The following is a 22,934-nucleotide window of genomic DNA, read 5'->3' as shown; positions in this document are numbered from 1 at the left end:
TGGGTTGCATGCAATAAAGTTTACTTTTAACATGTTGACTACATTACAGTTGAGTTGAAATTGTTGAGGTCATAATGTTGTGTCCTTTGTTATTACCTATGACAGTTTTCCAGTAATTCATCTTTGTTGTCCATGTTGCCTCATCACCCTGCAACACCTCTCTTGTCCACGTGGCCCCATCTGCCCGCGCTATTGTGCAACATAGGTAAAAGCAGGCAAGGCATACTAAACCCATTTTACGATTTGGTAACAGGATACCTATTCGCTAAATTGGTATAAAAAGGCATAACGCATCTCAGGAGATCACTGCCAACTTTCAAACTAACAAAAAAATAAGTATTTTTGTTAAATGCAGCTCCATTTCCTTTAAGGGGACAGGCTGCAATAAAAAAGTTTACATATTTTAATGTGATAACAAACATGTTGGTCTGCTGACCACAGGGGACCACCATTCTTTTCATTGCATTCAATCGTACTGAGTTGCAATTTGCAGCCTACCTTATGAATATGCATGCGGTAGGTGGGATTGCCACCAACTGCAATTCTAAATTTTGTGAACAAACCTATTAGTACATAGATTTGTTTGCAAAAGTCTCTAACAATTGCAAAAAAACTGATGCACAATTTACAGCCACTTTTTGCAAATGGAAATTTCGTACATTAGAGTTAAGATGCCTAGCCTCCAGACATACACAGAAAGAGAATTGAACAGGTACCTCCCAACCCCCTCAATGGTGATGCACTTTAATGGAAGAGACATTTTAAAGATAACCGATCAGCCTGAGAACTTGAAAAGTTTGATGATAAGTAACCCCTTTCCCAGACCCTTTCAACATCCTTTTTCACATATACACACAGAATAAATCCTATTAGTGGGGATATTGTATGCCCTAATATGGTGTAGGATGTGTCAATTAGAATTGTCATGATCATAATACAAAGTACTAGCAGACACCTATAAAATAAGTGAAGACAATGTAAAAATACCAAATATTATGGATACAAGCAAAAGCTGTTTTACCCTAGTTATCATTGGATATGTGTGACAGTGGCAATGGCATCCCCTATGGGACATGATCTTGGACAAGAACGGTTTCCAGACATGGAGCAGATGATCCTCCTCCTCTCATGGGGGAGAGAATGTTAGGTTTAGTATTTGTGCCTGCTTACCCTGCATGGCATAGCAACTTGCTACTGTGTAAAGATGCATGGCAGCACGTTGCTGGGTGAGAACATCTGGTAACATATTTCTATGTTCTGTCTCCTGTAGCCCTGTCGCTGAGCAGAGTGATAGATCCACATCCTCCACCTAAGTTATCTGTGCAGAACCACAGAGTAGTAGATGTTCATATACTGCATAACCACATTGGCCATTGTTATCCGGGTAATAAACATTACGGGTAAGTGTTCCTTTGTAATTTTTGCTGGGTTAATCTTATCATAGTGTTACGCACACCACAAATATTGTTAGGCTCAATAGGCTACATCAAATAATAAGGCACTATGGGCCTCATGTATGATTACCAAATTTTGCGGTTTCCTAATTGGGACTTATTGCGACTCACAATGAGGAAGTTGCAAAATATTAGGTCCCATGCAGGCCTGCTTTAAGGACTCCGTAACAAGTCGCATTACAACATAGGAAATTGCATTTTGTGATTTCCTATTCAGTTGCAATTTGCAAATGCGGTCGCAAATTGTGAATGCGTTCGTCATTTGCAACCACATTGTAAAATAAATTGCTTTTCTGGTTCCTGGGTCAGATGAAGGACCCCCTAACACATGAAGTGCTGCCCAGGACAAGCAGGGAGAGCAGTCACAGTGTGTAGGAGAGAACTGCTGCACACCCAAAGTGAGCTGAGGAGCCCAAAAACCTGCAAAAAAGAAATGGCCAGCCAACCGGAAGAACAGGAAGCAGGGCAAAGATTATAAAATTAAAGTTCACTGAAAAATAACTTAAAATTGACTGAGGAGTGCTGCAATAATCAGGACCAGCTATTTGGTTGTGCCTCCATGACTATGCCTGAGTCACAAAAAATAAAGATATGGATGGGCATGCAGCACAGGATTAATGCTGTTGTAGTGGAAAAATGTTCAGTGGAGGAAACACAAAAGAGGTGGTACAACCTGCGGTCTTGTACCAAAGAAAGGGTGGAAACATGCTTACAAAATTCCTGAGCAACAGGAGGTGGTCCATCAAATACACCCTCACCCTCAACAACGAAGGCAATGATGGAGACGACACTTGAGTCAGAGGCGGTAGTAGGATTTGGAACCTTGGACACATCTGCCCCTCCACCATCATCAAGTAAGTGTGAAATGTCTACTATGCCACCTTTTCTGCCCGTAAACCTGGTATCTACATGCATGTAACAGAACCTTACACAGACATATCTAAATGGTCCACATTCATGTATCAAAAATCACACATATTGCATTATGGGAAATGTAGTCATAGACATAAACAGTGTACCCAGTGTCTGATATTTGTAGAATAAAGTTGTACGACCAATGAGATAGTATGTCACACATAACATTTAATTGATATTTACATTAATCCATTAGATACAACCTGTGGATGTACAAGAAGGGCCAGCAGATGAGGGAGAAGACCAGGGCCAAATGGAGGAAGACACAAGTAGAGTGCCTAAGAGCGTGCCTTCCAGATCATATGGCCAGTCCAGCACTGTGCCCATCTCCCCACAGCTACCAATAGTAGTGGGACAGGGTACAAGACAGTCACCCACTCCCATCCGCTATGGAGTCATCAGGACTGGACAGTAGAACAGCAGCTAGGAAAAGGGCCAACATTCTCTCAACCTGCGGCCCTTTACCGGATAAGGAAAGCAAGAGGATGGACCTTATGAGTTGTGCCAACCGGTGGAGAATTCCAAATTCAAATGCGTTATTGAACAGATGTGCACACCAGCACTGTGATGAGCTGGGAGAACTAATGAACAGCTCTGTAAGCAGATCGCCGACCTGGTTGATCACCGATCTGGTGCACCTCTGTGCCATACTATATGCCTTTCATGTGGGTTGTTGGGGGGAATGTAGGGTGTGAGGATCCATGGCCTCAGGGCATTCACACTGTCGCCTGACAAAGCAAATATGTCTGTGAGACAACATGCAAGGAATGATTATTGGGCAATAATGTGTAAGTGTTAACAATACTTTCCAGTATCTAGTAGGTAATCTTCATCAAACATCCCTCTTTCCAGTCCTTGTGCCTGAACATGTAGGAGTCATGAGTGCTCCCTGGATATTGTGCAACAATATCTGTGATAATGTTGTGTGCATTGCAGACAACTTGGATGTTCAGCGAGTGGGTGCTCTTGTGGTCCCTGAAATATGTATTTCAGTTTGGATGAGGGACGTATGGGGCTAGGGTCCTGTCTATACACCCTATGACCTGGTGTAATCTGGCTATCTGGTAGAATATCAATTTTGCTGTTCCACATCATTCTTGGGCGTCAAAGAAACTGCGAAAGAAATGCAAAAGCAAACTCTGTGACACCCCTCTGGCTACAGCGAACACATTTTGGTAACGGTCAATAGGTGGAGGGAGCACAACACCTGGATATGGGTGGGGACTGCACTGCTGCATTGTGTACTTTCTAGGTGCAGCTTTAAGGTTGCTATTAGCTCCGGATACCTTTGCTACTCTGCCTGTATTGTTCATAAATCTTGTCTCAAACATGGTCAGCATGACTCTGAATACCCTCTCCTGTCTACGCCTCCTTTGTTGAGCAGCCAGTATGTGCATCCTCCTTGCTATAAAGTACATGGCAGCCATTGCGGACGCCCCTGATGCATTCTTGGGCTTACTTTGGGCCCTGTTACCACCTGATTTGAACTGGTGGTAAATTGTATCTGCGAATAGGTCGTTTTGCGACTATTTGCAATTTGTGACTCACTTGTAAACGCAGTTTGCAACTAGCAGTTAGGTATTTCCTAATTCCAACTTGCAAAATCTGGCCGCAAAAAATACTGAATAGCAGTTTGGTCGCATCGCTATTCTCATTTTGTGAATGCTTGTCGTACATCCCATATGGCCATTTTTGCATTTGGGAGTCATAGATCATTCGTACATTTGGCCCTATAACTTTTGCCATGTGAAACTTTTCTGGATTCACATGCTGTGCATTATCCACCATCTAGTGGTTGGGTCCAGAATTTTGGAGGATATTCTGAAAATGCCCATTCAGGGGCTCACTGAGGGGCCTAGATGGGTTAGACACCTTTCCAGTGTTGCCAGAACGGCCACCATAAGTTGTGTCAGAAGGACAAGCACCCAGTCTTCAATCTCTCCCCATTGAAAATTGGAGTGAGGAGTGCAAAGTCTGCAAAGTCTGCTTGGTCTTAATGTCACGTAGGCTCTCATTATCCTAATGAGACTACTGGATTTTCAGATGGCAAGATCGTTCACAGTGTGGGGGACTAAGTCTGACCCACGGTGAAGGACCCTTGTCACCCCAAATCCGGTTTTGCTCCGGCTAATTAGCAGTGCCTCATCTCTCCCGAAGGGAAGAGACAGTTGGGCAGCCGAGCACATGACATCTTAGTACTTCCCAGGGAAGTCGTGGTCTCTCAGGTCGCAACCGGCTCTCTCATACACAGTACGGTCTCATTTATAAATGACAAAGGCAGTTTAAGTTTTAAAGATTGGTTTAATAAAACGACTGCATTTTAGATAAAGCGTGAGCTGCAATAACCAGAACTATACAACACAGTAGGATTGAAATTGTAACGAGGAGAGTGAAGCACAAGAATAAGGCTATCATAGTGCAACTAAATTATGTTCTCTCTAAGTTATATTCTGAGCACAGCATGTGAAGCTCTAAGCCTGCCTTTCAGGTTCCCCCGGGAGGACATCAACCCTCATACCTGAGCAAAGGCCTGTAATCTGCATCAGCATCTGTAACGGGGCAGTCAGCGTCTAGTTGTAAGTTCCTGGTCGGAATCTCCCTCTAACGTGTACTAGGACTAGAAAGTGTTTTTATAACTAACACGCAGATGTTCTAAGAAATGTCCCTACGTAAGGATATGTACTTTCTACGAACACTAAAGACTAAACTTCTACCACGTTTACCGGCAATGTACCAGACTGTAGCCTTGACTGAAGCACAGAGCGAGCAAGAATGTATTGTTTGAGAACACAGTGCTGAAGTAAGCTAAACAGTGTGATGGAATGAACTAAAAACAAGAGGCCTAATACGTTAATGCTAACGCGCATAAAGCTACATTAAAAATGGCTACACTACATTAGCATTGAAGATGCTGAGGGTAAGAGAGAGACTGAGACTAGCACACTACAGCATGCATAGCCGGCATACAACACCATACCTGAGGGATCTAGCCCGCTCTAGTGAGGAGGAAGATAATGTCACAGAAGGAGCAGGGTGAGAGTCCTCGGATGGAGAGTTAAAGATTTTTGACATCAAGCAAGAGGCGACGAAGAAGAAAAGATGAGGTAAGAGATTTAATGGTCCCCAAAAAATAATCTGAGTTGAAAAGAGCTGACTCAAGGGTGTTGAAGGGGGCCTCAGTGTTGGAACACTCATCGACCACAGGCAAACTCTGAGGAAAGGAGCCCTATGTATCCCTCGAGGGGGACTTCAGTCGAAAGAAAACTCCCAAAAAAAACAAGGCATCGAAGGACATAAGGGAAAAAGATGCTTTGATATCAAAAAGGACAGGTCGAGAGCTTAACACCAAAGCTCAGCAACTGATGCGTCATCAAAAGAATCTTTGACGTACAAAACGAGACCCGAGCCTTGACCTAGAAGAACAGGCTGCCAAAATTGAGAAGTGAAAGTGACTTCAGGCCTTAATGTCCACCCTTCTACTAAAGAAGAAGGAGTTTGATGAAAGTCTGAAGGGATTCAGGATGCTGCAAAAGGCTTTGATGTTGAGGAGGCGACTGACAAAGAGGAAGAAGAATTACAACCCTGCTCCCTCCAGAGCCTCAGGGAGAGGAGGAAGAACTCCTTGATGAAGAAGAGGAAGAACAAGCAGGGATATATCAGGGTTTGGAGGAATCCGAATACATTGAGACACAATGGCTAGACCTCGGGACTGATTCGCCTGAGGAGGGAGGATGAAAGTTATTCATCAAACCCTTTGCCTCCGGATGATATTGGAATGTATACCTAGGTCATCAATCATGAAACTGAGACATGTGGGGCACAACTGGAAGAGGGCAAGCTGCAATTGTGTTTTCTGCTGGAAACCTTGCTGCCCAGCCAGCCAAGGAGTCCATTTCTACCTATTTTCCTCAGTATCCTCAACCAAGGTAAGGAGGCATTCAAGGAGTCAATCACTTGCAGAGCTGTTACGCAAAGGGCTGAAAAGAAATACAATTATCCTTCCAAAGATCCGGCATACATCAAGGGTACTGTCCCTGCGGATTCAATAATCACATCTACAGAAAGGAAAAGGGCCAACATTCTCTCAACCTGCAGCCCACCACTGGATAAGGAAAGCAAGAGGATGGACCTTATGAGTTGAAAGTAGTGCCAACCGGTGGGGAATTCCAAATTCAAATGCGTTATTGAACAGACGTGCACACCAGCACTGGGAGGAGATGGGAGAACTAATGAACAGCTCCGTAAGCAGTACGGAGAGTGAGCAGCACATTTAGCTGAAAGTGGCAGAAATATTGCAAATACTTGTTTAAAATCAGCTTTGTACGTGGCATACACATCAAGCCACCAGATGATGGGCAGCACACTGAGGTTCCACTCATGGTTGGGAATTACAGGCTTCAAGCACGAAGTTCAATCAAACATCTTAAACACTCCCTTCAATAGGAAACAATTGGTTGGGAGTGCCGTAGATGAAAGTCTAAATCAGTGGAACGAAGAGAACGAAACTGCCATGTCTATGGGCGCACTGTAATTTCAGGGTGGAATGTGAAGAGGCACCTTTGCATCAAGAAAACCTACCACTGGAGGAAGTTTCCAGGGTGAAAGCTCACATCAAACATTCCAAGGCACCAATCAATCTGCAGCATCACAACAAGGCTGGCAGTACCAACAACAGGGATACCAGTCATTTCGAGGAAGAGGGCAACAACACAGAGGAGGCTCAACTCCCACAAACAAATGACTCTTCAACAACAACGTTACTGTCACAAACTCTATCAGTGAAAATCAGAGATGCACAATTTACATTTCTACACAGAACACCTGTAGGTAGAAGGATACAAAACTTTCTTCAGCAGAGGAGAAAGATAACTTCAGACAAATGAATACTAAACACAATTAAATTCGGATATTTCATACAACTAACCAAATTCCTGCCAGCAGGAGGACAAAGGAAAAAGGACAAAGGTCCAGTCCAAAAAAGAAACAGCTTGACTCCTTAAAGAGGTAAATGATTTACTGGACATATAGGCAATCAAAGAGGTCCCCAAACAAGAAATCAACATCAAAATATTTCTTAATCCCAAAGGTGGACAGATCACTGCATCTGATTCTAGAACTTAGGTTCATAAACAAATTTATAAACATTCAATTTCAAGATGCAACCTTACTGTAGATCATACCGCAGTTACAGCAAGGAGATTATATGGGAACAATAGACTTAAAAGATGCCTACTTGCACATTCCAACAAATGAAAGGTATGTGGTAAACAAAAAACATTATCAGTTCACAGTACTGGCATTTGGGATATAATCAGCACCAAAAGTGATACAAAGTGGTGGCAGTAATAGTGCACTTCTGAAGGAAAGGAATGCATGTACCCCGACGATTGGTTACTAAGAGAAAACTCTTACATCAAGTGCAAACAGGACATCGAGGAAGTAATGAAGAGCCTTTACACACTAGGTTTCTGATTGAAAAAGAAAAGCCCTCTCCAGAACCCAAAAAAGAGAAAGTTTTCTTGAAAGCAAGAATCAACTCCGTTCAAGGGAAAACATACCCCAACCAGAAGAGGACACAATCCCAACAGATAGAGATTCACAGCTACTGCAAGGGCTAAACTCTAACACCAAGTACAGTGGGGAGGACAGTAGGGAACATGGCATCATGCATCCCTTTATTTCCATATGCAAGACTTCACATGAGGCCAATACAGGAAGGGCTTGAAAACCAATGAAAGTCGCACGCAACTGGGAGTTGGGAAGATCTAGTGGTTTTCACACAGAAGGTAGAACAGGAGATTCTGTGGTGGAACAGAACACTTTTTACACAAAGGAGAGCATTAACACAACCAACTTCAACAGTAACGATCACCACAGACCCCTTTCATATGGGATGGGGGAGTTCACATGGACTCACTCAAAATACGAGTATAGAAGATGAAGAGAGTATTCCTAGTCCTAAAGGCATTCCAAAGACAACTTTTGGGGAAAACAATTTTTAATTCAAACTGACAATACAACAACAATGTTTTACATAAACAAACAGGGAGGAACCCTTAACAGCAATAAGTCAAGAACTATGAAAATGGGCTTTAGAGAGGAAGATGGAATTGCAGGCTATACATGTTGTTTGGAAAGACAATGACTGAGCAAAGAAGCTGCATACTCCCATAACTGGGAACTGAACCAGAAAGTAATACAAGGAATCTTTCAGAAATGGGAACACCAACTATAGATCTGTTTGCAAATCCACAGAATGCAAAATGCCAAAACTTCGCCTCCAGGAAAATGTTTATTCACCTGTCTGTGGGGAATGCACTGTTGATAAATTGGTCAGGGACATTAGCATACGGTTTTACCCCAATTCCACTGTTGCGCACAGTAATCAACAAATGCAAAAGGGGCCAGATGATCTAATCTTAATTATCCCACAGTGGACAAGACAAACGTGGTTCTTTGAGCTATTGGAACTAGCACAGGAAACTATCAAACGTTACCAAAACAACAGGATCCGTTGTCAATGGAAGGGGGAAGACTAATTCACGCAGAACCAGAGACTTTGAGTCTAGCAGCATGGCTTCTGAAGACTTAGAATTTGGACATTTGAAGCTACCAGAAAACAAAATAGCAGTTATAAGGGATGCTAGAAGACCAACAACCGGAAAATGTTACATTGCCAAATGAAAAATATACTCACTACGGTGTATAAAGAAGGGATTAAAGAGTAAAAATACAAGGGTCAAAACAGTTTTAAAATATTTAATGTACTTTTTAGAAGAAGGACTTACTTATGCATCCTTAAGGGTTCACCTTGCAACTATAGCGACATATACAAGAGGACATATTGGAAAATGTTTATTCACATCACTTGTAATAAAGAGGTTCTTGCAAAGAGGATAGCACCAATAAGAAAGACGCCAGCACCAACATGGAATCTAAATGTGGTACTTACTCAGCTAACAAAAAAGCCTTTTGAACCTTTGCACACATCTAATTTACAAATGCTAACCATAAAGACTGCTTTCTTAGTGGCTATCACATCATTGTACAGAGTAAGTGATTTACAGGCACCTACTATACAAGAATTTCACATTCAGAGACAGGATCGTCTTGAGAACAGACCCTCAGTTCTTGCCAAAAGTCATTTTGAAATTTCACATTAATCAAAGTATACAAATTCCATACATTTGATGAAAGGCATGCAATAATGTACTACATAGAAAGGACAAAGACAAGCAGAAAGACTCAATAACTATTTGCATCATTTGGAGAGAGTTTCTTGGGAAGACCACTAACTAAAAACACCATGGCAAGATAGAATGACAACAAATTCAGTTGTGCCACACTTATGCAGAAGAAACTTTAACTATGGCATCAAAGGTGCATTCCACATGAAAGAAAGGAGCAACCATTGCCTTCCTGGAAAATACACCACTGCAAGAAATTAGCATGGCAGCAACATGGTACACACTTTTGCAAATCACTACTGTAAGTACATACAGGTGAACAAGGAAGCTCAATTAGGACAAAAGGTTTTACAACATCTGTTTACAAGTCAATGCCCATCTTGAATCCAACCACAACAAGGCTAGAAACTGCTCCAAAATCAGTGCACAGCATGTTAACCCAGAAAAGATTAATGCTGCAAAATGTATAGTTTCTCACCTCTAGATGTAGTATTGCAGATTAAAAAATGTTCTGAATTCATAACCGACCTGCCCACATCCTTCAAGAAGATGGAAGGAAAAGCAAAAAAGCAAAAAGGAAAAAAAAGAATTTGACGATGGCAACCAAAGGTGGGAGCTTCTGGAGGAAGCAGGATGACATCACAGGGGACAGTGGAGGTGCAGTTGATACCCAACAGCAAACAAAAATGTAAAGGAGTAGAAGGACTACAAAATAGTGGAGAATTCTGGACTCACCCATTAGATGGCTGAATAATGTACAGCATGTAAATCCAGAAAATTCGTAAAGCTGCAAAACTACACCTACAGGTAAAAAACTATACGTGTTCCTTATAGTCACATACATTAACCTACAAAAAATGTTGACTCTGGAACATTGACTACCATTATTTTGTCAAGGTTAGTACATCCAAAGATAAGTATATATTTTCTTCTGCTAACTCCTGTTATATATACTTTGAACATGCACACAATATAAAACCTTGCGTTACAGTTCTTAAAATTGCTGGAGGCTAGGGCTACAAGAACAGCCTAGCCTCTAAACCCTTGGCTCCTACCTTAACTTCCCTGATGCCAAGGTGGGAGTTAAACCTAAAACCAACTATAATAAGCCAAAGGTTAGAAATGCCATGATGGATCATATTTTGTAACTTGCCCAGCTGGATTATGATATTTTTCCTTCCATGATTCACTGTTGGCTCCATAGAAAGAGATTCAACAAGCTATACACCAATATTTTGCATACTTTTTGCCTTGTTTGATTTGTTGTTTGAAAAGAGGTTTCTGGATTTGGGATTCAGTCTTTGCCCCAAAGATGTCTGTTTTTCCAGCATTTAACTGCAACCAGCTCTAATATATCCAATCATTAGCTAAAAAAAATAACAAAATTATTATGTGTACCTGGGGTACAATCCAGGTTCAAAACAACTGTGTATATTGACTGCATTTAATTGAAAACAACCCAGTCTCTTCTCATGAGGTCTGGAAGTATAAAGTAGTTGTCGAAAAGACCCCCACATTTATAAGTTGTAGGGCTAAGTTACTGGCAATCTACCAAATGGAGATCTCACTGTATGAGTGTAAGGCAGCCCAGAAAACGTGCTAGGGGCATAGCTTGTTGGCCCGATCACTAAATGGATGAAGGTAGCGCTGCATTAATATTCTAATGACAGGGGTGTTCACTATCTTGAAATCCATTACAAGATATACTTTTCATTCTATACTTTCTTTTGTCTTAGAGGATGCTATTACTTGTTGATCCACTTTATTGATTTCATCACTTTAATAGTATTGGATTTTCTGGGATATGAACTTCTTTGTGATCCATGTATGACGTACAAACTATTTGATACTACTAGGATTTAGTAGGCTTAGATTCTATCCTATTGTGCATAAATTACATGATGTATATTTTTTATGCTGGTATCTGCCACGATATGTTTGTACTTAGGTAATAAAATGTAATTTAAAAAAAGTGCTGAAAAGACATTGAAAGCCATAAGCCCTGAAAGGGAGTATCAAATTAAAGTACTAATGGAAGCCAGGAATAAGGTCAAGTGCCTAGCTGATGCGTCATTAATTAGAATGTTAAATCACTGTTTCTGTGAGTGTAGATTGGTAAGTGGTATTAATCAATGCTTATAAATCTGACAGCTGCTAACGAGTGCTAAAGTGCTTAAACATGTTAAATTGGCGTATACCCAACTGGCATATTTAATTTACTTGTAAGCCCGTAGTAAAGTGGCACTATCTGTGCCCAAGGCATGTAAATTCAATGATACTAGTGGCCTGCAGCACAGAATGTGCCTTCCACTTAAGAAGCACTTTACACATGTCTCAGGCTTACCATTGCAGGCTGTGTCTGTACAATTTTAAACTGATATTTTGACATGGCAAAATAAACCTTTTGCTGGACCCAAACTTTCTTTCCAATACATATGTCACCCCTAAGGTAGACCCTGGGCAGCCCCAAGGGTAGGGTGCAATGTATTTTAAAGTAGGACTTGTACTTTTACCTTTTCTACAGTCCTCGTAGTGAAAAACTAAATTCATTTTTCACTATTGCAAGGCCTGCCTTTCCAATAGGATAACATTGGGATTACCTTATTACGTTTCATAAGTGTAATTAATAAATATGTATAGGTAACCCCTTCATGTCTGGTGTCTCTAGAATCACAATTTAAAATCCTAACTTATGGTGAAGTTGGATTATTAATTACAATTCTTAAAATGCCACATTTAGAAAGTTACTGAATTGGGAGGTTGGGCCTATTTACTCAGCAAGGTTGGGCCACTTGAAAATCAATCAACTGATACCTATGTTGATAATTATTTTGCCCACACAGTTTTCGAAAGTGATACATTTTTAATTTTCTTGACCTGATAGTTATTTAGTTTAACCTTTTATTTATTTTAAACAACGCATTTATAAATTTTTCATATTCTTAAGACAAACAACGCCCATTTGAACATATTTTAAGCCCACAAACTCAAAAATCAAAGGATATAAATCATATGTCATGCATTAAACCAATTACAAAACACACAACTATAAACACAATTACATTATACCAGTTATTAATTCAAGAAGTGATTGGAGTTGTCCTATTCTGCTCAATTTTTGGGCACAGTCCGTACTTAAACACATTTAGAGGGGTTGCGCCACCATTGATGTTTCGATAGAGCCGGGCATGCAATTTTTTTGGGGGGATTGCGTATGTATGGTTATTAATTGTCACCAACTCCCTTGCGCAACAAATTTCAAATTCCCCTTATCATGGGTTATCCTCAGGACCAAGACTGGGTTCTAGACTGATGCCGGTGTTTGGTCTCTCCTTTTTCCCTTTTTAAAGGGATGTTAAGTCCAAAGATTTCATTGAGTACTTTAAGCCATCCGTGGGCTTTTTCCCTTTGTTTTGTTATGTTAGTTTTTAATTTTAGTTTGCAGTCACCATTTTTAAGCTTTGCTGTGCCACTGTTTAGTTGTTTATTTTCCAACTTAAATTCAATTGCCTCTCTGGTTAAGTGCATCCTTTCCCAACTTCAGTCTGTAGCTCCATGCCAGATTTTCAGTTAATGAAAAGTTTCTCATATTCTCTCCGGTTGAGCTCCTTAGCTGCAGTGTCAGTGTTAGAAAGTTGGCATTTTCTTGCCTTAGCCAGTGGTACCTGTAGCCTGTCTCTGGGTCACATGACTGGGTGTGGGTGAACATTGGGCTTTGTGTATTCCTCCTAGACAGCCACAGACAATGGCGAGATTAGGTGTGACTGGAGGGGCCAATACTGGCAGGAAGGAAGGAGCTGACTCAGCCCCACTTACACTTGATTAGGCTGTGTGCTGTCTCCACACATAGGGTGCATGCCCCCTGTAGTTAGTACACACCCAGGCCCAGAATGTCAGGGCACCTGTGCACTTCAAAGGCATGTCTCTAGAAGCTTCTCTCTACTTCAAAGGCACAACTGGATATAAATAGTGTATCTCAGACATCACCAATTCAGTACACTTTTGGACCTGTGGAGACTCTACCAGGAAGAAAGTCTACTGTGCTGCTGAGAGGACTGCCACTCTGCTGGACTGCTGTGCTGAAGGAACTGCTGACATGCCGTGCTGACCTGCTGCCTCAGACCTACATTTCTTGAACCCAGAACCCACAGTGACTCCAAGGGCTAGTTGACTGGCCTCCTGATCTGAAACCTTTTGGACAAAACAGGCTTCAACAACTTTGCATCTGCACCTGGACTCTGCCATCTCTCAGTCTAACCTAGCAAGTGGTCCCACCCTAGTCCTGGTGCTTTGCCAGCCTCTGTAGATCCAGCCGAACCAATGAAGCTCCTCTGCTGCGCAGCATAACCTGTGCAGAACCAACGCTTCTCTGCTGCTGCATTGATTAGACCTGTCGCAAAGACCCACATTGCTGCAGCAAACTGCAAGGTCTTCGTAACTGCCACTGCAGAATGCACCTTCAGGGTAGGCCCTTTCACTCCTTGTTGATAGCAGCATCACAATGACGCCGGACTCCACATCACAGCCTCACTGCTCCTCAGAACCGATGCAACGCCCTGACTGTGTGTCACATCCTTGATACCAGACTTTGCTTCGCAAGCCTCATTGGCAGGATCCTCGATGATGACGCAGGTCCTGGCTTTGCAGCCTTGCCGCATCTCAGAACTGATGTATCATTTTGGCTGTGCAACACTTCTCTGACGTGGAACCTTGCAATGCTCCACAAACCAGGATTTAAGGTACTTTATTCAGCAGGCCTAACTGGGTCCGTTTAGCTGGACCATGCTCCATTGTGTTCTGCATGAATTTGTGACTTTGTCCTGGCCCGGCATGACCAGATATTCACAGTTGGTGTTGTCTTCTTTTTGGTGCTATTTTCACTAAAATCTTTACAATTCCGTATCTCTGGTTCTACTGATTGGATCTTTCTTGGTTTGGTCTTATTTTATTTATTAAATCCAACATTATTTATATAATGTGGAGTGAGACTTTTTATATGTATTGTTTTCACTGTTTTACTGTTTGAAGTGCTGCACAGATACTTTACTCATTGTCTCTAAGCCTGACTTCTTTGTGCCAAGCTACCAAAAGGTTGAGCACAGGTAGTTCCACCGCAGTGGATCCACGGTCGATCTGCGTCTCTAGATATACAGAAATCTTTATTCTTCAATAACTCAAAAACGACTGAAAGAGTGACACCAAGTTACAAAAAGAGATCTTTCTGAACCAAGATCTAGCTTACTGCCAAATTAGGTGAAATTCCATCCAGTGGTTCGCAATGTAGTGATGTCTAAAATTCCTATGGGAAATTTCATGCCTCCCCCACTCCCATTTTCTGGTTCCCCGCTTGAGGAATCACCCTAAGATGCCCACCACTGGGAGGTAGGAAAAGCAAACCTAACTCTGCCCCCAGCAAGCAGGAGCTTTAAAACTGCTCCTACTTGCTGGGTTCTGAGTTTTCATCTCTTTCCCTGCCTTGCTGTCATGTGGGCACGGGAAGAGATGAAAATATCGCTTCCGCAGGAGTTGGGGAGCCAACTGGGACTGCGCTGGGCCTTGAGGTTTCCCCTGTGGTCCCGATTAAACATTACCGGGTGCCCTGGGTGGAGCCAGGGAACCCAGAATGACGTGGCTGGGTCTCCGGGGATGGGATCACCGGGGCTGAAATTGTCCCAGGGAGGGGGACCATAGCCCGTCCCATTTTAAATTATTATATAAATATTTTTTATGATGCAGCCCTGGGGAGGTGGTGGCCCTCTGGGCCTGGGTGGGTCCAATGGCCTCCCTAATATATATTAAGCCCTGGGGACGTGGTTGTTCCTGGAAGACTGGGGGGTTTGTGTGGCCACCCAACAATTATTTTAAAGTAGCCACGAGGAGGTGGTGGTCTCTTGGGTCCATGTGGGGTCGCATGCCCCCTCCCATTTTTAATTTATTTCCCTGGCGAGGTAGTGGTCCCTAGGGCCCGCGGAGGGGGTCTGTGCAGCACCCCCTTACTATTTTATATTTGCTGTCCAATTGACACCTCCAAAAACTTTTGGTATGTAGCGCCAGGGAGGTGGTGGTCCCCAGGGGGGAGGGTGGTCCGTGCATCCCCTATATGTAGCCCCAGGGAGTGGTCGTCCCCAGGGCCCGGGGGCCTCCACATAGCCATCCTAACATTTTGTTATGATGCAGCCCTGGCGAGGTGGTGGCCCCTGGACTCTGGGGGGGGGGGAAATCCAAGGGCCCCAAATATATATTAAATAAATGTATCCCCAGGACATGGTAGTCCCTAGGGACCCTGGCGGGGTCTGTGTGACCACCCAACAATTATTTTTAAGTAGCCCCGGGGAGGTGGTGGACCCTAGGGTCTAGGTGGGGTTTCATGCCCCCCCTTTTTTTAATTTATTGCCCCGGGGAGGTGGTGGTCCCTCGAGTACAGGGGGTCCCATGCAGCCCCCCTAATTTTTTTGTTGTTTTGTAGCCCTCAGGAGGTGGTGGTCCCTGGGACCAATACAGCACCTCATATATTTTTTTCAACATTGTCCTGGGGAGGTGGTTTTCCCAGGTGGGTCTGTGCACCCCCTACCATATATTTATTTAATGTAGCCCTGCGGAGGTTGTGGTCTCTGGGGCCCAGGGGGTTCCATGTAGCCCCCTCCAAAATATTATTTTATGTAGCCCCAGGGAAGTAGTGGTCCCTAGGGCCCAGGGCGTCCACATGGCTGCCCTAACATTTTTTATCATGCAATCCCGGGGATGTGGACGGCCCCCCCAAATATATAGCCCCGGCAATGTAGTGGTCCCTCAGGACTCGGGGGTCTATGTGGCCACCCAAAAACTATTATAAAGTAGCCCCAAGGAGGTGGTGGTCTATTGGGTCGAGGTGGGGTTGCACAGCCCCTCTGTTTCTTAAGTCGAGCGTAAGCGTTCAACCTCATGTATACTTTTTGTATACTTCTTATGGCTTAAAGCAATTTCATTTGTTGGTTGCAGTGTCCTTTAAAAGTTCTTGCTTGCTAGTGGTCAGTTCTGCCTTTTTCTCCCTCCTTTTTCTGTTTCAGAGCAGTGACCAACTACTGTATTATTCCACTTAGATTTCTTTATCTGTTGCTGCAATGGACTTTTTTTGTTATTTCTTTGGTGTTCTCCTGTCACTGTGGGTTTTTGAGTCTGGTAGCTGCCTGTGTTTATTGCAGCATTTCATTCCTCCTGCCTCCTCCCACATTGCTGACTTTTGTTTTGGCTTTATTCCAATGCTGTCCTCTTTTGCCTCTGGCTCCTAAAATAAGCTTATTTTACAGAAAAGACACCCGGTCGTTTAACTCACTGCTCACGAAAGCAACAATATGCCCTTTCTGATAGAATGTAGCTAAACCCAGAAGCAATGATGTGAAACCTACTTAGCCTCGCATCGCATCTCGACTCTCTCTCCAGGGCCCCTCCCTGCCAGCACTCATGTCAACGGACACAGTGAATTGTTTGTTTCCTTTACTGGAGCCATAAATCTTTCCAGGCTGCTCTGCTTGTTGAAATACGAGGCAAGAATCCTTGTAATACTTTTCATTCTGTTAAAATAAAAATAACATACGTTTCCAACCTTATTTTCCAATTGCTGTTCAAATGTTTACACAACGCAAGGTAGTGCAGTCAAGTTGTAAATCAAAATACTAGCCATTTTAATGTTTGTCGTACAGAAAATCTAACGAATCTGTGTGTATGGCATTATGGCATTTGGATATTTTTAGTGCTTAGAGATGATCACACTGTGTTGCTTTGAAATGTTGCCCGCACCTCTTCCTGCCCATATAACTGTTACTTTTCACTTATTCTAATAATGGAAATTGTGATGGAAGGGATGTGGAGATGCTATCAAAATACATTTCTAAAAAACCTGAACTTTGAGTCTGACCAGGGCTTTTGTTTTTGGTATAAGGTGGACAGTTTGGCATGCTCAAGTTATTATTGTAAATAACATTATATTTCACTTCCTGTTTAGTATTACCGATATTGCAGGCCCTAACCTTTTATTTTTATGTGGTTTTAAATAGTTCCAAGTCACTGCTGTTGTTAAGGCACCTTACTAATTGCAGATCAGATACTTTGCTACAATACACTATTTCATGAATATGATAATCATTTTTACATTGTTAAAACCTAATTACGAGAAGATAAGAACTACTTTTAATGACCCAAAGATGATTGTTGTAATTGCAGTCAACACAAAGAAAAGATAATGAAGACTGTCTTTTGTGCTGTAGAATTTAGCCAGATGGCATGATAATTTTAGTAAGTATGACCTTTGTGTAGGGACTTGGGAGAATCGCAGTCGGACTCACCAGTTTGAGCATCATGGCATGGCTTTGGAAGATCATGTAGGCAAGCTAAGGATACCACTTCACAAGACAGGCCATTGCTGGAGCACCTGAAGTGGACTTACTTTGTTTAGAATTCCTTCAACTCTCTGCTCAAAGACATGTCTGAAGGATCTATACTAAGTTCCAGATGCTCCATATTTTAGGCCTTGCACCAAAGTTGCAAGTAAGGGTGGAACTGTTTCCTAGAGGGACAATTTGTGAATGTCAACCCAGCATGGGATGTCAACTGTTTCTTCTGACTTGATCCTCATTTTTCATTTCTCACTTTACTTTAGCGACCCAAGCACAACACTGCTACCTTTTATTTAAATGTTGCAAAGTTAGTTATGGCTTGTTATTGATCTGGTCCCACCAGCTGACTCTATCACATCTTTCTGCTGACCCTGTTGAAAGACCAGTCACATGTGCTACAGACACCCCAGTGTTGTTGTTGTATATAACAAACTGAGGGACATTAGCAAAGACATTCAGTTTAAACATTCTTGATCTGTACGAGTGGGTGGTGGGCCCACTTATTTTCCTAGAAAGAAACTGGAATTTTATGAGACACATAAAAGGATTGGAGAAGTAGATTTTGTCCCCAACTAAAGTGCTCTGGGAGACAATGTTCTAAGCTTTTCATCTGTTCTTTCCATGAAGGAGTAAGCTGCGGTTTATTAAAAAAACAATGCCCAGCGCCTCAGGCATTTTGACCGTTGATTCATATATTATTTATTGGGTTGTGAGGAGTGTATCACTTGCACATTCAGAATGTTTTAAGTGGGGAGTGTACTATTTCGTACTTTGCAGATGTCCTACAAGATACAGTTTTGGCTGGGTAGTATTTATTTTGCTCAAAACAGAAACATTACTGGCTGGGATCCATAAATAATGATGTAATGTAGTTATTGTCAGGCTTGTCCAGTTTAATAGTGTCACCACTAACTGTGACAGCCCAAACTGGTATGTCTGGCACTTAGATGCCCATCTCTGCCCTGTCAATCTGGCGCATGTATTTGGTTTCAATTTAATTTGTGTAATTCTCAGAAACACAGTTCATATGATTTATCTAAAGGTGGTGAATAGCATTAAGTAATCTTGAGGGAGACTAAGAAATTTGCCCACTTTTCCTGCCTGGCGAACAGTTAACCCAGCAAGAACTCTGTGTCATCTTATTTAGAGGTTGATGCTGATGTTGAGAGCATATGTTCATATTTTTCTTTGCACTTAAATATTAGTTTAGTAAGTTTTATATGTTGCATCTCACGTTTCAGTCATATCAGATTGCTGCACCACAACCCCACAATTCTAGTTGTTCCAACTGTATAAAGAAAACCTTGCATCTTCTCATGATACTACATGTGACTTTGCAGTGACTGCCCCAGTTTGTATTTTTTTCACTCTTATTTTTGTATGCGTTCATCTCTGCAGAGCTTATAAAAACTTGTTTTTAGGTCAAGCGCTCTGGCCTGTTGTAATCTATCTGTGGACTTTTAACCACACCCAGTGCACGTCCATCACTATCACTTGTTCATGGGCTTGCCTTTTAAAAATCCTTCGCTGTTATTGGTAAATGCTTTACGTTTGTCCATCGTTGGGGAAGTTTTGTTTCCGCCTTGCCATCGACCCTATTACATGAATGATTGCACGTTTGTCGATACGTTTGACTACAAGCGATCTTCTTTTCCCTTTTGTGTCTCTCCTTCACGCTCATGGCGGCCATGGCACTTTGAATCGGTTTGTTTATGTCAACTGTTTTACTTTTCATTTTCAATTTATGTGGCAAGAAAAGTCCAGTTAGGAATTTGCAATGCTATTACCTCTAACTCGAGCAAACACGAGACCCATTTCACTGCAAATGCTTGTAATTTATTGCCCCAGGGTTGTGGTGGTCCCTGGGGCACAGGGGGGTTATGCGCAGCCCCCTATTTTTTTTTTCTTTTGTAGCCCCAGGTAGGTGGTGGCCTATGGGGCATAGGGGGTGGTTCTGCACGGTCCCACTGGGGAGGTGATGGGCCTGGGGGGGGGGGGTCTGTGCACCCCCACCATTTATTTATTTAATGTAGCCCCATGGAGGTGGTAGTCTCTGGGGCCAAGGGGTTCTGCGTGGCCCCCCTCTGAAAAATATTTTTATCTAACTCTGGTAAAGTGGTGGTCTCCAGGGCTCTGGAGTCTGCACAGCTCCTCCTAACTATTTTTTATTTGATGGCCCGGTGAAGGCCGTGTGTTGCATGGGGTTGGGTTGTTATAGGGCGTTGGCCGCAGGGCCTGGTCACAGGACAGACCTTGCGCCCAACCTCCACTGTGCACAGCCAAAGAACATGTGCTGGAGTACTTTGATTAAGGTGTGGCATTTAAAATTACTTTAGCTTAAAAAAAACAGGGATATTCACTGAAAAAAACCAAAGGTTATTGGGACATTAAGAAATAAAAAATGTTAAAAACATAGAAATGTACCTGTTATAGTTAGAGTTATTTTAAGTAACTATATCTTGTGCCCTAACGTAACTATAAATTCCCCCCATGCCATGCACTGCTAGTTACCCCACGTAATGCAACACTCGACATTTTTAAAACATCATTGATAATATCAATGTAATAATTGCAGTAAAACTAGTGAGGAGAAAACTGTGCATGGTGGGGGCGCGAGTTATAGTTACCTTAGGACATGTGTTATAGTTACTTGAAATAACTCTGTCTCTAACAGCTGAATTTGTATGGTTTTCTACTTTTAAAATGTGAGCCTAATTATAATGTCCCTCTAACCTTTGTTTTTTTTAAGTGAATTTCTATATATTTTTTTAAATTGTATTACCTAACTACAACATCCCTGTAACCTTTGTTTTTTTCACTGAATTTATAGTGAATTGATACAAAAACACACACAAACACATAATTATATACCTCAATATTTTTTAAATTAAGTGACTTTAAGCTTAAAAATATGAAGTAAAAACCTGTGATTTAAAAGAATTGAAACTTACCTGCTATGTAACAACTCCTGAGGTAAGTTCTATTTTGTAATGATTCCCATTGTGGAGCCTGCGAAGTACAGTCTACATGCTGATTAAGTTAGTTAGTTTAACTACTTGTGAGGATTGAAAATGCATCGTTCTTAAATGGTCAAAATCATTATTAGTTGTATCTCAGTTCTGTGCTTCCCATAGCCAGATGTTCATAGAGCTTGACAAAGTTGATGAGGGTAGCTAGATCATAGTCTATAGAATCCCCTGTGTGCAAGGGTACTGGCAGTTTTAAAGAGTCGCTTGTAGTTGCGGTTATCCTGTAGAATTAAAGAACAAAGCTTCAGTAATTTAGTCAATGTGTCCACCTCTAAATAACATCTCTTGTATGATGTAAGAGTTCTTACTAACCCTATTGGCATTTACGTCAAATGTATCTTCTTATTTTCTTTCTTCGATTTAGCTGTAGTGTGTGATGATCCTCCAGACATAGCCAATGGCACTCATAGCGGCTATGGCCAGGACCAGTTCCAGTACCTCGCTGCTGTAACTTACCGTTGCAACTCCAACTATTTTCGGCTGAGCGGAAGCCGGGTAAATTACTGTACGGAGACGGGACAATGGAATGAGCCTGCTCCTGAATGCAAAGGTAACTATATGCAAGAAGGGAATCCATAGGAAGAATTATTTGTTATTGGCTAAGCACAACAGAAAGATGCAAACATTGGGACTGGACATTCATCTCATATGTTAACACCTGTCCCTTTTCCCACCTTTTCAGACCAACAACCTGAACAGTATTTCTAATACAATTTGAATGTCTATTGAGTAGGTCTTACCAAGAGACTAGTTTTCTATTCTCAGTTTTCTAACCTGGCCAAATTGCATGAACCCGTGTGTAGCACTGAAGTTCCATTTACCCAGGGCTCCTTCTCTGATAAAAGATGGGGATCCCTGCAAAATAAACAGCCTATTTCAAAACTACACTGAATGGATGCATGCATTCAGTCTTATTTACTTGTGCATTTATGTGCAACTTTTTATTCACCGAGTCATTGCCCACTTCGTAGACTGTATATCTTTTCCATTAGATCAAAAAATGTGCTCCCAATTTAGCTATGACACAAATGTGATTGCATCACTGTGCATCAAAAATCCTCTGCATGGCCTCTAAACGCTGTGCTGGCCTACACCTTGCATATTTTCTGTGCTTCCCATTGTTTTCACTTTAGTGAGCTTGACAATCATCTGAACTCACTGGAAGTGTTCCATATCATTTGTGGCTTGCTCAGCATGTCAGGGTGCACAGCCATACCCCTTGCAGAGCTGGAGTAGCTACGTCATTGCATCTCAGGCTATGGTGGTGACTCTAGTGGCTGCTTGATTACAGTTCGGAATCGCAGGCCTTTTTATTTGTACACAAGTGAGACTATATACTAGCTCTTCCCAGCAACGATCTATTCAATCCTTAAAAATAAACGTCCCTTGCTTTCAACATGTCTGGGAGAAGCCTCAAAAACATATTTTTTGGGAGATGTGTGCTACATATGTGTATGGGTGAACGATGGAGTCCGTTTCGAACTTGTGTGTGTACTGTACAAAATGGTTTAATCTGGTAATGCCCATCTCAGACATTCTAGTCTGCAGTTACAGCATTATGTGCCCTTAAGAAATTGGTGTACCTCTTACGTGGTAGTGATTTTAGCTATTCCATTTAGCATATGTAGGCTCCACTATCCCCATTGTCTTGCGTTGTGCTCATCTCCCTCAACAATTGGTGCCACTACTTTGACAGACACGTTTCGAATGTACTTTACCATTACTTCAACCCCATTATCCCAACCATACAGTTACCCCAACCTTTTAAATTATAGTAAAATGATTTGAATTCATTTTATTAACTTTTAACATGCTTTAATGTAATAACTAAACCCAAACTAGATTTATAATGAATTTAAATCATAAATATAGTAGATAAATCAATAATATTTAATATGTATCCTTAATCTAAACCTATTACTAACAGTGTTTTAGGTTCTGATATAAGGTGAGCCTTGTGCCGTTTGAAGAAGCAGC

At 41.9% G+C, this 22,934-nt stretch overlaps 1 protein-coding gene across 1 annotated transcript in view; it reads left to right on the top strand.

Moving 5' to 3' along the window:
* LOC138299901 (C4b-binding protein alpha chain-like) overlaps positions 1–22,934 on the top strand; it is a 552,670-nt gene that overhangs the window by 157,730 nt on the left and 372,006 nt on the right. Inside the window, exon 6 of the mRNA XM_069238606.1 lies at positions 21,322–21,507. Coding sequence (XP_069094707.1) covers positions 21,322–21,507 — 186 coding nt within the window. The remainder of the gene's footprint in view (positions 1–21,321; positions 21,508–22,934) is intronic.

The sequence above is a fragment of the Pleurodeles waltl genome, chromosome 6 (assembly GCF_031143425.1).
Source record: "Pleurodeles waltl isolate 20211129_DDA chromosome 6, aPleWal1.hap1.20221129, whole genome shotgun sequence".
Taxonomy (NCBI): domain Eukaryota; kingdom Metazoa; phylum Chordata; class Amphibia; order Caudata; family Salamandridae; genus Pleurodeles; species Pleurodeles waltl.
This window is presented reverse-complemented; position numbering and strand designations above follow the sequence as displayed.